At 47.2% G+C, this 13,862-nt stretch overlaps 1 protein-coding gene across 5 annotated transcripts in view; it reads left to right on the top strand.

Moving 5' to 3' along the window:
* Positions 1-13,458, top strand: part of CFAP99 (cilia and flagella associated protein 99) — a 49,678-nt gene extending 36,220 nt beyond the window's left edge. For all 5 annotated transcript variants that reach the window (XM_048502684.1, XM_048502687.1, XM_048502686.1 and 2 more), the window contains 4 exons: positions 195-346; positions 3,760-3,965; positions 6,829-7,000; positions 13,234-13,458. In XM_048502684.1, coding sequence (XP_048358641.1) covers positions 195-346; positions 3,760-3,965; positions 6,829-7,000; positions 13,234-13,392 — 689 coding nt within the window. In that variant the 3' untranslated portion in view covers positions 13,393-13,458. The remainder of the gene's footprint in view (positions 1-194; positions 347-3,759; positions 3,966-6,828; positions 7,001-13,233) is intronic.
* Positions 13,459-13,862: the final 404 nt, after the last annotated feature.

Below are 13,862 nucleotides of genomic sequence, written 5' to 3'. Positions count from 1 at the left end.
ATGATGTCACCAACTCCTAGTCACCTCTAGACACTAAAGAAGCACAGTGGATTTAGTGCACCACCCATGTGTTTCCCCTCAGTCCAGTCTAAATTCCAGTTCTGGCAGAACTTGCTGCCTAGTCGACTCTGTTCATTATCTGTTTATCTTTTGCTCAGCTGCCGAGCCATTTGTTTCCTTCTTTCCTTTTATAGCTCAAGAAATGTCTGAAGAAATCCAAGGACTACTCCTCCAGGCCTTAGAGCGAGAAGAAGAGCAATTCAAGAAAAGATGTGAATTGATTCAAGAAATAAGAGCTATGGAGTATGTGCCATTCCGCAAGAACAAATTTGTTGATTTAACCCAGGTGAGTTTCTAAAGGTGGCAACATACAGCGGATGTGTTTGTTACCTTCATACCCTGCAACATACAGTGGATGTGTTTGTTACCTTCATACCCTGCCCAGGCATATCAGTGTAGTTTTTGATTTCACGGCAACTCTGAGAGGCACATTAGATGTTCAGTAGTGATTTTTTTAATAGATTTTTATTGTATAGAATAATTATGCATTTGTTACATTGTACAATTTGTTACAATGTACAATTATACATTGTTACATCTCACACCACTGCCAACCAGTTGCTATGGGGGAAGGTGAAAATGGTGGGAAACTTCCTTAAGACTAAGGGTTTCCTGGAAAGTACCCTGGTAACCCACTGCCACCAGTCAGGACCTCCTGAGAGTCTCTAGACAGACCCACACAGAAGGCACTCTCTAGCACTAGTTACAGTAACAAAATATCTTCATTTCATCTATACATTTTTTCATTTCCCCCCCCTCCCCCCTTTCTATTGATTGTTTTATGCAAGCAGTAGGAGATTCATTCTTCTTATTCGCTTATTCCATAGTTCTTTGTTAAATCCGGCTTCTTCCATCCATGTTTCATACACTGTCCATAATTTCATTATATCTTCCACCTTTTCTTCCCATAGTTTATTTTTTGTCAGTCTCTCGAAAATCTCTAACTGTATTTGTTCCCATATGTATTCCAACCATTTTGACACTGTCCATTTTTTATCGCTCTTTCCAGCCCAACGCCAACACTGCGTGTGCTGCTCTTATCATTATTTTATACATTGGTTCAAAACTTCTATTCACTCTTTTATCATCCATTATCCCCCACAATTAATAATTCATTATTTATGTCAATTTTTACTTTTACTAACTGTTCTACATATTTCATTATATTTCCCAAAACTTTTTCATGATTTACATTCATACGCAGGCGCGTACCTTCGCCTTTGATATATAATTCCAGTAGTGATGCCTGCTGGGCAACACTGGGATGGTCTCTGCCACTTGTTCACAGGAGTCATGCTACTTTGATCCAGGTTTCCTGGAAGGATGAGTTCATCCTTTACATATTACCTGAGAGCAGGTGTGTCTCATGCAGCTTTCTTAAGGGTTATTAAAGTCCTGTCATGATGTTCAAAGGAGGTAAAGAATGCTTCTGGATTTGGGGAAATGCCGTGACTTGACGTAGGTCGGTCCCCAGCTCTGGTAAACCTGCATCTGCCTCACCGATTTCTGGCTGGAGTTGCAGTGTCTGACATGTTTTTTGCAGCCTCAGCATTTGTATGCGTTCCGTTTCCATCTGCATGCAGAGCACCTCTTTTTCCTGCTCTCTGGCCTCTCTTAGCTGTCCCTCCTTCCTCACCTCCCATATGAAGTTGAGGGATGCACTCCGGATGTGGGTTGCTGCTGAATCCTCTAATGCAGCAGCAATCTGGAGAGGGTGAGAGATCTTCTTCACCCAACTCCTGATCTGATAACCGTTTCTATTCCCTGACTAAAACCGACAAAAGAAAGTTTTCCTTGGAAAGTTTCCAAAACTTTCCTTTTGGAAAGTTTCCAAAAACTTTCAAAATGGCCACCATGTTTTCCCTGTGGGATTGCTCAGCAAGAAGTCACACAGAGAACTGGGAGTTCTGAAACAGAACAAAACAAAAGCAACAGAGGAAAAAGTTTTTAAATTCCAGTCTCACACCACTGCCAACCAGTTGCTATGGGGGAAGGTGAAAATGGTGGGAAACTTCCTTAAGACTAAGGGTTTCCTGGAAAGTACCCTGGTAACCCACTGCCACCAGTCAGGACCTCCTGAGAGTCTCTAGACAGACCCACACAGAAGGCACTCTCTAGCACTAGTTACAGTAACAAAATATCACCAACCAGGTAGGCCCCGTTTGCAGTCTAGCACTTGGGAAAAAATGTTCCAGAGAAATAGTTTAGACTTAGTGAAGCCAAAAAAAAGTCGCTATAAAAAGGCTTAAGTGTGAAAGGGAAAAAAATGGGGAGGATGGTTAGATTAAAAAAAAAAGGGGGGGGGGAGACAGGGAAAACACACAGCAACTACAATACAGAGATATTCAAATGAAAAGCTGTACAATTGCACCAACTGAGCCAAACACATTACTTATGCTATAGCTTGTTCCTCAGAGCTTATACAGAGTTCTTTGTGGCAACAAGAAATAGAAGGAGTTCTTAACTGCTACCCAGCTTCCTGTGGACCCAATTTCCACTGGAAACTGAAGGCAGGGGAAAACCCCAAATGCGTAGACACTTATGCCCAGTGGGGACCTTTCTTTCCAAAAATGACAAATGGACCTCCCCAACCCATGCAGGTGTCCAATGCTGCTTTTTCCAATCAAAGTGATATCCTGTAGGGGCTCTGAACTTCCATGACAAACAGCTGGTCTGGTTCAAACCGCCTTGTCCTTTGTGCAAAAGGGATTGAGTCTGCCAGAAGGGATAGTGTGGAATCTAGAGTACATTGTAATGTCATCTAGGGTTCTGGATACTCTAAGTGGCACTCCTGAGCCCTAGCAAGTTTTAGAATTTGTCACCCAGGTAAAAAAGGCTTTAAAAACCAAACCAAAACCAGTATGATCGTGGGAATGCCCGCCAAAAGAAATGCAAATGAGATAACAGTGAAGACAGCCAGGCACTGACCTTGGACAGCACCTGGTACCGTATAGCATCACACAGAAAACAGAGAAACGTCAGTTAGAAATGCAATTAACCCATTCCTCCACCCTCAGCATCCAGAAAGCAGCAAAAGCAAACCCCATAATAAACAGGCCTCCCGACATCACGACAGTGCCACTGCTGTTATTCAATCAGTGTTAGATCTCTGAATCTTGGCCCAATAATTAGACTCTGATATGTTACTCAGTAATCTTTATTATTGACAAGCAGATTGAGTATACACCTGAAAAAGCCAATTCTGGGGAACCTGGCAAGTTGATACACATTTATTGCAGCCAAGTTCTCCCTCCCGCTTTCCCAGAGCAGAACATCTGGCAAGAGTTACTTTTGGTCTTACCCGGTACCAAGGTATCAGTAGCTGATAACTGCAATGAGCCACCTGGCTGGCAGCCCGGAGATAAAACAGTTACTCTTTCCCAGGATGCTGGCATGCTAGACTCCAGCCAGGGGAGGCCTAGTTGTCTAAAAGCAGGAAGGGAGCCACAATAGTAACAGATCAAGCAGCAAACAGCAATGGTTACCTTAATACAAAGGCAGGAGCCTAACAATCAGCTTCTGCAGTCAGAGTTTAGTGGCCTTAAAACAATTGCTGGTCATCACTATTTCTGCACTCCAGCAGCTCCACATTCCTAGTTTAAACTCAAATGATGCTTCTTGGTGAAGACAGAAAGGTTCCACCAGCTCAGTATGGCTCTGATGTACACCATTGACCTCTCTTCCATATGTTTCCTACAGACAGGCAACCATGGCTTTCTTGGTGAAATGTCAGTCGTGGAACTGCAAGAACGCTTAGCCTTGATGAAGGAGGCTCAGAAGAAGGCAGAAATCGAGAAGAGGGATTTAATAATATGTGAAAAACGCAGTAAGGAGCAGCGTCTTTTGGACACTCTGGAGCAGATCTCCGTGTTCAGAGAAGCATTTGGAAGAGCAGCTGCACTGAAGTAAGTTTGAAGCTCGGCAAAAATGTGTGATATTCCATTATTCGTTTCTTCTTTGGGTCAGGTTATGCCTCCTGCTTGCTCTGTTGGCAGCACTGGACTGATTATCCCAGTCTTCAATTTAGATGACATTGAGTATGGGGTGGGAACTTAGTCTGATTCCTGTTTCCTTTGCAGGTAGATTCCTCTCCCTCTCTTTAGATCAGGGGTTCTTTAGTGGTCTTTTGGTACTAATCAGTTGAAAAAGATCTTTAGGGAAGGTCATCAGGTAAAATGGCTGCCTAGGGCTTTAGTTGCTAATTGGTCAAGAGAGATCTTTGGGGAAGGTCTCCAGGTAAAATGACTTCCTAGACCCGTGGTGGCGAACCTATGGCACTCCAGATGTTCATGGACTACAATTCCCATCAGCCCCTGCCAGCATAGCTATGCTGGCAGGGGCTGATGGGAATTGTAGTCCATGAACATCTGGAGTGCCATAGGTTCGCCACCACTGGCCTAGACCTATTGGTGCTGATTGGTCAAGAGAGATCTTTGGGGAAAGTCTCCAGATAAAATGGCTTCTTAGGCCTTTTGGGACTGATCAGTTGAGAATGATCTTTAGTCTCCTGACAAGAAAAATTCCCCTGCTTTATCAACAGCCTCCCCCTCTCTACCCTGAGGCCTATCTCCCACAATTCTGTGCTTTCTGGTACGGGCAGATCATCCATGCAAGAAAATGTGGTTGTGGTGGTTGTGCGGTTTTGTGTGTGTGTTTTGGAAGAGGACTGATGTAGATCCTGATTGAAATCTTGCCTCAGCTGCTGAGGTTAGACATGCTCCTTTTTCACCGTGGGAGCAATAATATCGACCTACTTTGCAAGGGTGTTGTAGTGCAAAGCTGTGTAAACGACAAGCATAGTTAAAGAAATCGGGCTGCTGCCTTTTGTCAGGAGTTTGTAAGCCCCTTTGCCTTCAAGAGAGGAAGGAGGGATATAAATCCAGCTCTTCTTCCTGTTCTTGTATTACAAAAACGGATGCTATCCTGCTTTGGGAACTTAAGAAAACAGGAATGCTTATATTCCACATCTCAAGCCTCCCAGTTTTATTCCCTCTGTTTTGCAGATGGGTAGTTGTGGGATGGTCAGGTCAGACGAGTGCTTTGCCTAAGGCCCTCTGGTGAGTCTATGGCAGAGGGAGAGTTTTAATGGGGTGTGTGTGTGTCTGGTTATGGGGCTTTTGACATGGGCAGAGGAGCGGAGGCCCGATTGCACATCTGTTCTGGCGACGTCATGCTGCTGCCTCTTGGCTTTCTGTAGTTCTGTTGGCCCCCTGGAGGAAAAACTTCCCTTGTCTCTAAGCCTCCTCTTTTGTGTGTGTGGGGTGGGGGTGAGGGGCACAGACGGACGTTTCCTGCTTTTGTCTGTGTTTTGCAGTAAATGTGCCTCCCGTCGGGTTGTTTGCGCCACAGTCTGATTTGCACTGAACCTTAAAGGGATGAGAACAGACCAGGTGATCGGGAGCAACAGACCTCAGAAGTCCATTGCGTTCACATCCTACATGTGAGCTCCCAAAGACACCTGGTGGGCCACTGCGAGTAGCAGAGAGCTGGACTAGATGGACTTTGGTCTGATCCAGCTGGCTTGTTCTTATGTTCTTATGTTCTTATGACAAAATGGCTGCCTAGGCCTTGTGGTGTTGATTGGTGACAAGAAAATTACAAATTTCAGCTGGGTTCAAAGAAAGGGTCCAAATCACCACTAACAACTGGGGTAGAAACTCTTTTCTTTATTGATTGATCATGATCAAAGACAGCATCTATTTCTGAGGAAGTTCAAGATGCCAACAACTTTATGGACCAAAACATAAATTGTAATCAGGATCTTGCTGAACTTTCACACAAGGTTCACAGTGGCAGCCCAGTGTATATGTCTAAAGTGTAGTCAAGTCGTGGCCAACTTCCAGCAACCCTTGGTGGGGCTTCAAGGCAAAGGAGCTGATTCTTCCAAGTGCCCACCCACCCAGCTTAGCTTTCAAGATCTGATGAGATCGGGCAAAACTATTCCATTCCACATCCTTGACAACTCAGTACTGCACCAAATCATAATTGATAGAAAAGCCATTGTTACTTCCTTCTTAACATACATTAAAGCATACTACTACCTTATCTATCTCGCTACTAGCATAAGAGAAATTGTTGGCTTCTATGTTCAAGAAACAGGATATGGGTTAAGGTTAGTTTGCCCTATGAGGTGAGGAATTCAGACTTTTGGAGGCTTCAGCTAAAAGCACGGATAACAGTTCTAGATCATCCCTTCCCCTCAGTTCATTACTTGACCTTCACTGACATGGCTACACTATAGCTCCTTTGCATTTCAACCTTTTCCCCCTTTGTCAGTCAAGTGAGAGCTTTGAGGGAGGGTCATTGCCCTGCAGGTCTCTGCTCTTCCTCCAGTGTCCTTAGATCCTAGGGTTCATGTCTCTTTCTCTCTGTCTTTGCCCTCCTGTCAGGAGAGTATTGCCCTGTGTGGTCATCGTGGCACACATCTGAAGAGGTCCTGTGATTCAGTGCCCTGGTCTTTATTCCCAGCCTGTTGATCTAATGGGGTGATTTAGAGATATCCTGAAACTTTAAACATGGCCTCCATTTGCTGCCCACATTTCACCTCTCCTTCAGCACAGGGCAGAATGTCAGGCTCTTGCAGGAGGGGTCTGTTGCCATCATCCCTCTGTGAAGCTCCCTGCCTGCTGACAGTGATGCAGTGCATTTGAGTATCAGGATCAAGACTCCAAGACTTGTCCATGCCCTTTCTGCTTAAATCATTACAATTCCTGTTTCCATGTTTTAATACATCTCTCTCTGATTTATTTTTTCTTCCATACATTGCAGACAGGAGGAAAAGAAAATTAAGCCTCAGTTTAGTGAAATACTTCTGAAAGATGAACGGGTTTTAGATCTACAGAAAAAGATTGCTGAAAAATCTGTGGAACGTAGAATGCAGATGCAGAACTTTAAGAGTGCATGTATGAAGTCTAATGGAAGATTAAAGAAGACATCGAGAGTAAGAAAGATAACATTACTATCCAGTATTTATTTTATTTATACTTATTTTTTACTTATTATTTGACTTATCCCACCCACTCCCGATCAGGGGAGGCTTAAAGGAGCTCACATTCAGTTTATGAAACAATAAAGAATTCATAGATATTAAAATCACAATAAAACAATGACCCCTGGTGCTCTAATCCTCTTATTCACCCCCAGTGGCTAACTTAGGAAGGAGGACCTAATAATATCTAAGCAGAATATAATTGTGGAATTGAGCAAGATCCCCCAGGGCCCAGAGGGCTCCACCAGGCTGGAGCCAGAGCCAAAAGAACCGGGGCCCTGGTTGAGGGCAGCCAGATGCTTCTGGGGCCAGGGATCGCCAGCAGATTGTCCCCAGCCAAGCGCAGTGCTCCTTGGGGATTGTACTGGGAGAGGCAGTCGGGACATATGGTGGCCCCAGACCATTTGACAGATTAATTCCAAAACCTTGAACCTGGTCTGGTATTCAACTGTGAGCCAGTGCAGCTTTTAGAGTACAGGTCATAGAGGGAACGGGGCTGCCTCCCAGCACCCAGCAGCCTGTTCTAACCCCCCCCCCCCCCTTGTCACAAATACCCACCCAGGGACCCTGGAGCACTTCACAACTGACAGCCCTACCCCTGGACTTCCAGGAAGCCTGCAGCAGAGACATGACAGGAGAGCCAGAGCAACAAGAACAAGCCACAGCAGTTCCAGGGAATAGAGTGGAGGCAGCGCAGCTCTAGCCAAGCTGCAGTCAGCAGTCTTCAGCAGCAATAGAGAGTGGGATGGGGCTGCCACAGCCCTAGCCAGGCTGCAATCAAGGAGGAGGGCCAGGAAGGCAGAAGACCCAGTCTCAGGCCAGCAGGGCAAGGCAGACAGCTGATTAGTCACTAGGAGGCTGGAGCAGAGAGCACAAGGAGGAGGAGGTTGGTGTGGTGCAGGGGCTCAAGTTTGCAGAAGGGCTGTTAACTATATGACAGAAGTAAAGAGCTTATTATGAAGTCATGTCCTGTTTGTGCTAGAAAGGTAGCTGAGCTCCATTGAGGCCAAGGTAGCCTACCCTGCAGGGGTGACCAGTATGGGGCCATGCCCCTGACCTCCATGCAGACCAGGTGGCAGGGCTCAGGGGCGGGGTGGGTGGGCGGGCTCTGGCTTGCCTGCATGGAGGGGTGCGTGGGGTGCTGCCCTCAGCCCCACCCCCCCTGGCCTGCAAGGGAGGTCGGGGTGTGACCCCTGCCCTTCCCCTTAGCTCTCTGCTTTCAAAGTCCCGCTTGGAGGCTGCAGGGGGCGGGGCTTGGTGGCTGCAGTGCATGTCCTTTGGTCATGTGGGGGGATGCCTGGCGCCCCCATGTAACCAAAAGGCATGCTCTGGGGACATGGATGACCCCATGTCCCCAGACAGATACACCACTGACCATTAGAGTGTGAGGACCAAGATTGGACCATTGTGCAACTGGACCATTGTGCAACTGGTCAGAGGGTGAATGTTCTGAAGTCCCTTCAGGAATCTCCCAATGATGGGATGTGAGAAGAGGGGGAAGCTGCAAAATGCCACATAGGATGCTGACATGGCAGAAACGTGGACTTCTGTAGGTGGAAAGGACAAAGCATAGTCCAACAAGTGCAGCAAATACTCCAACACAGATGTTAATGAACATGACTCAGGGTGCACACTGTGGTGAGCAAGAGGCCCACAAGCAAAACCTCTTTCATTTGCCAAAACAGGACTTCCCGGTGGATGACTTGCTTAATGCGGCCAAGCCAAGCCTCTGTTGCCAAATCAGCCAGATTGTAAGGTGGAGGGAGGGTATGCCCTGATGTGTCAATTGACCTACGTGAATCAGGTTGCTCAGTGGCAGAAACATGTCGTACTCCTCTCTGGATTGGAATGGAGTTGGAATGTCAATCTGCACATGAATGGTGGCAGTGATGTCTGCTTAATGCTGAGAAGCAGGAGGAGGCACCATTCCTGTCATGCCTCATTCAATTCCAGGAATGTGAGGGAGGGTGATAGTGTGGGGAAAAGCCATACAAAGGGTATCCAGGCCAGAGATTCCTGGCATCTGGAGCAGTATGAGAGGGAGGTACAACCGGATCCTCATGGTGAGGTTGAACAATCAAAACCTTGACCACCTTTTAAATTTAGGCTGCTAGGAAACAGGTTAAAATCCAGGACCCCCAAGGTGGCATTCTCAGAAATGCTACCTGTTCCCTTCCAGGGTGTGAGCTGAGCTTGTGCAGCAGGAGATACAGGGGTCTCAATGTCGTGGATGAAAAAAAGGTGGAGTGTAAGCCAGAGGGTTTCAGATTGTGTCAGGAACTGGGGAACCTTTTGGGATAAAGGCAGGGCTGTACAAAGGGGCCGGGCTTCATCTTAACCAAAAGAGGAACCAGGCTGCTGGCGTCAACACACATTAAAAGGTGGCAGAACAGCTTTTAAACTGATCCTTGAGGGAAAGCCGACAGGAGCTGAGGTGACATCAGTTCGAATACAGAGTCCATAGGGATGCAGACAGAGAGGAGGTTTTTCTAAATCAGCCACATACAAGCAAGGAGCATAGCAATGTGATAAGTGATAGTGTCTACAAAAAGGCTAGAGGAGCAAAACACATAAATCCCAGGTTAGGGACAGAGACAGAGTATACAAGTGTCTCTATGCTAATAGTAGAAGCATTCGACCTAAAATGGGGAGCTGGAGTATAAGAGTTTTGCAGGAGGACATTATTATAGTGGGCATCACAGGAGACATGGTGGAATGGGGAGAACCAGTGGGATGCTGTTATCCCAGGTTACAGGCTCTACAGGAAGGGATAGGACAGGGCATGGGGGTGGGATGGCCCTCTACATCCAAAAGAGAGCATAGTGTCACATAAAATAGACAATGCGGGGAGGCTGGATTCCTCTACAGAATCACTGTGGATATCAATACCAGGGATGAAGCATAGTTTAACATTAGGAATATATTATGAGTCCCCTGACCAAAGCACAGAGAGGATTCTGAGATGGAAAAAAAGAAATTAGAGAGGCCAACAAAGCAAAAATGTAGTGGTAATGGGCAATTTTAACTATCCCCGTATAAACTGGAAAAATGCATGTTCAGGTCATAGTAAGGAGAGAACATTCCTGGATATGCTAGATGACTATGGCTTAGAGCAGATGGTTGTGGAACCAACCAGGGGAGAGGTGATCCTAGATCCTGAGCTATGGGACCAGGAACTGAGTGCGGGGAAGTCAGTGTTATTTGAGCGATAGGGAACAGCGACCACAATGCTGTCAGATTCAGTATCTCTGCATGCGAGAACAAGTGACAACTACTAATGTAGTTAATTTGCCTTCAAGAAAGGAAGTACAAAGATGAGGAGGATAGTCTTGCCCAGGGAGCTGAAAGGAAAAAAAACCAAGAGAGTCAAAACTGTCCAAAGATGCTTGAGGTTATTTAAAAACACAGTCTTAAAAGCTCAGCTGGAATGTGTTCCATAGGTTAGAAAAGGCAGCCCCAGTCTAGAAAGCCACCATGGTTAACAAGGGAGGTTGAGGAAATTATTGGAAAAAAAAGATGTCTTTTAGAAAACTTAACTGATGAAGAATACCATCACATGACAGTTTGGGGGAATCGTTCCACTTCCAATAAGGGGGAGAGGGAGCAGGTGCTTTTCTGCATAGCGACAACTGCAGGATTGAAGACATGCTTTCTGATCGTCCCTTGGCTGGCCTGCACAGGCACCGTCCCTATTGTGGGACTGCACAGAATGCCCATGAAAATGCAAATTAGTGTGATGGTCCAATCATTGCTGCAGTCTTTGATGTTTTCTTTTTTGGGCATTGGAATGTCAATTGTCTATTTCCAGTCTGTGGGCCATTGTTTTGTTTTCCATCATATTGGGAGAATAAAGGAAAATAGAGTTGCTAACTCAGGGGTGTATCTATAGAAAATGGGCCCCGGAGCAAGAACTGAAATTGAGTCCCCCTTCCCCCGCAAGTGCCTCACTTAACAGTTCTCAAATCAACGCTTTAGAGAGGAACCCAGCTTCTCCTCGCCTCCATCTCTGAGCCGCCAGGGGCCTCCAGAAGGTTTGTTGGAGAAGGGCAGCACACAAGACAAACAAACAAATGACCAAATAAATAAATGTGTTTTCCTCACATCTGCGGTTGGCATCACGGATCCTCTCCCCCTACAGCCCACGCAGCTTTCTTCAACAGAAACTCACCCGAGTTGGGAAACTTCAGCAACTACTCCTGAGCAGAAGAACTGCTCAGTTTTTGGAGGTGGTCCCATTAGTATAGGAACTTGATTCTTGTGGGTAATTTTTATCATTCAAGGTGTCTGCATCCAGGTTCCCCATCAATCTGCATAGGCAGAGATTTGCTGGTGCTGATGACAACAGATGCACACTAAGACGTCTCCCAGCACTTTTCAGTCCTGTGTATATTTGCCCCATCTCCATGGCTCCCTCTAAACCAACCACCTCCACCTTAAATGTCACCTACCTCCTCTCAGAACAGTGCCAGCTGAGCTGGGTGGGGAGGGAGGGAGGCAAGGGTGGGGCAGGGATTGGAGAAATTGGCAAGGGATTGCTAGGGGTAGGGGAGGGTGGGGAGGGTTTGGAGAGGGTGTCAGGGGTGGCTAGGGGTGCAGGAGGTGGGAAGGGATGGCTAGGGGTGGGGGGAGGGTTCAAGGGGTGGCTAGGGGTGGGGGAAGGAGGCATGGGGTGGCTCTCGCAGGACCTCTGCAGCGCAGAGAGCCTGAAGGTGGGCAGGGTGGGGGCAGCTCTCACCAGGCTCTCGGCGGCCTGGCAAGCTTCAGGGTGACCAGAGGTGGGGAAGCTCTCGCTGAGCCTGGCGGGAGCTGCCCCCTCCCCCTTCAAGATCCCCCAGGCAGGGATGCTCTTGCCAGCAGAAGCGCCTTGAGGGAGGTTGAGGGGGGGTGGGAAGCACCAGGCTCTCCATGGCCCATCTTGAGTTGGGATGGGGGGCGCTTCCTCTGGGTCTTGTGCAGCCCAGGGAGCTTGAAGGGGGGGGTGGGGAAGCTCTCGCCAGGCTCTCCGTGGCCTATCTCAAGTTGGGATGGGGGGGCGCTTTCTCCGGGCCTTCTGTGGCCCAGAGAGCTTGGGGGTGGAAGAGGACAGGGCTGGGGTGGCTGTTTCTGGGCACTCTGTGACCCGGCTTGAGTTGGGGGGTGGTTGGGATGGTGTATGTGTGGGAAGGGGAAAGGAGGAGGGGTGTGGGGTGATTTTGCACACCCACGTGACAAAATGGCTGGCACCTGGGGTCATTTCCCTGCGGGCAGTTTGCCCCTGCGCTAAGACTTACAATATAGAGTCATCTCCTCCTCCCTCCCTCGCCCGGCCAGCCCAGACAGACGAAGGCTCCCCACAGTTATTATACCTTTACAAAGGCTCGCCCCAATTGATGTGTTTCCCTTTAGCTTGGCCTTTCCCTTCCCAGGCCAGCCAGAACTTGGGATGTATACTTATTAAAGTGCTGTCAAGTTGCAGCCAACTTACGGCAATCCGGTGGGGTTTTCAAGGCAAGAGAGAGTGAACAGAGGTTTCCTTTTGCTTGCCTCTGCAGAGCGAGCCTGGAGCTCCTTGGTGGTCTCCCCTCCGAGTATAGACCGGGGCCAACTCACCTGGACTTCCGAGAGCCAAAGAGATGGAGCCGGCCAGGGCCACTCAGCTCAGGATGGGAATTCAAAATCCCTTCCAAGGAGATTTTTGCCTAATTTGTTTTAAAGTAGAGGTGAAAGAGGTTACTCATCCCACAAACAAGCATGTAGTGATAGGCAAGCAGTTACTCCCACCAAACCACAAATACACACACAGAGAGAGAGAGCTGAGAGGCAGAGGCAGAATGATCAACTGTTCAATGTGCTCCCTGCTTCCTTACATTGACTGGTGCAAAACTGCCATCTTCTTTCTGGGGAACGTAGCCTTTTTTTTTTTTTTTGCCTACTTAAGCCAGGATAAACCTGTGTTATTTTAAAATAATATGAATCCATCCATAATGTGGATGCCATGGTAGAAAACCAATCCTTCCTCATTCTCTGGGCCAGTTGAGGTGGCCATTGAACCTTGAAATGAAATCGGTAAGTTATTTTTGCTCCTAGTGAAGCTGTTCCACCATTTTGCTGTGTTTCCCAGCCCTTTCATAGCGTATAAGATGGTCACCATATTTTACTGAACATTTTGTATTATTACTCAGACAGTTTGTGTTTTGCTTCTACAGCCATGTCTGCAGGAAGATCACCGGAAGAAGCTGGAAGAAAGTCGGCAGCAACAGTTTAAGAAACTTCAGCAAAATTTCGTGTCAAGGGAAGTAGCTCAAAAAATGACAGCACGTGAGGCTGAGAGCACCGGAACGTCTGCTTGCATCCTGCGTTCTTAAGGCAGACAAAATTACTTCTAGGATATTTCTGTTGACGTGATGGGACATTAAAGTAACAAAGCATCACCCTTTCAACTCCATTTCTGGAGCTGCTGTTACCGCTGCTGCTCGGGTAACAATAAGCGATTTCAGCTCAGCAACGTAATGAGGTGCAGGAAGCTGGCGTTCTTCAAAGCAAAGGATTTTATTTGGAGGTGATGGTCACACCTCGGGCAGGAAAATCGCACCTTGCAAACAAGCACAAGAACTTTTATTCCCAAACATCAAAGGGGCAAGGGGCTAGGTAGAAAGGGCAGGTAAAGGGGCAGGTCCCTTACCAAACACCAATAAGAAAACAACAATACAAAAAGAAGATGTCACAGTTTACGGCTTTTGGAAGGGATTTCACGAAATCCCGGCTGTCAAGCGTAGTCAGCTGAGATCTTTCGCAGAATGGCGCTGAAAGGAAAGCTGATAAGGTCCATTCAGAA

This window comes from Sphaerodactylus townsendi, linkage group LG07, assembly GCF_021028975.2.
Source record: "Sphaerodactylus townsendi isolate TG3544 linkage group LG07, MPM_Stown_v2.3, whole genome shotgun sequence".
Taxonomy (NCBI): domain Eukaryota; kingdom Metazoa; phylum Chordata; class Lepidosauria; order Squamata; family Sphaerodactylidae; genus Sphaerodactylus; species Sphaerodactylus townsendi.
This window is presented reverse-complemented; position numbering and strand designations above follow the sequence as displayed.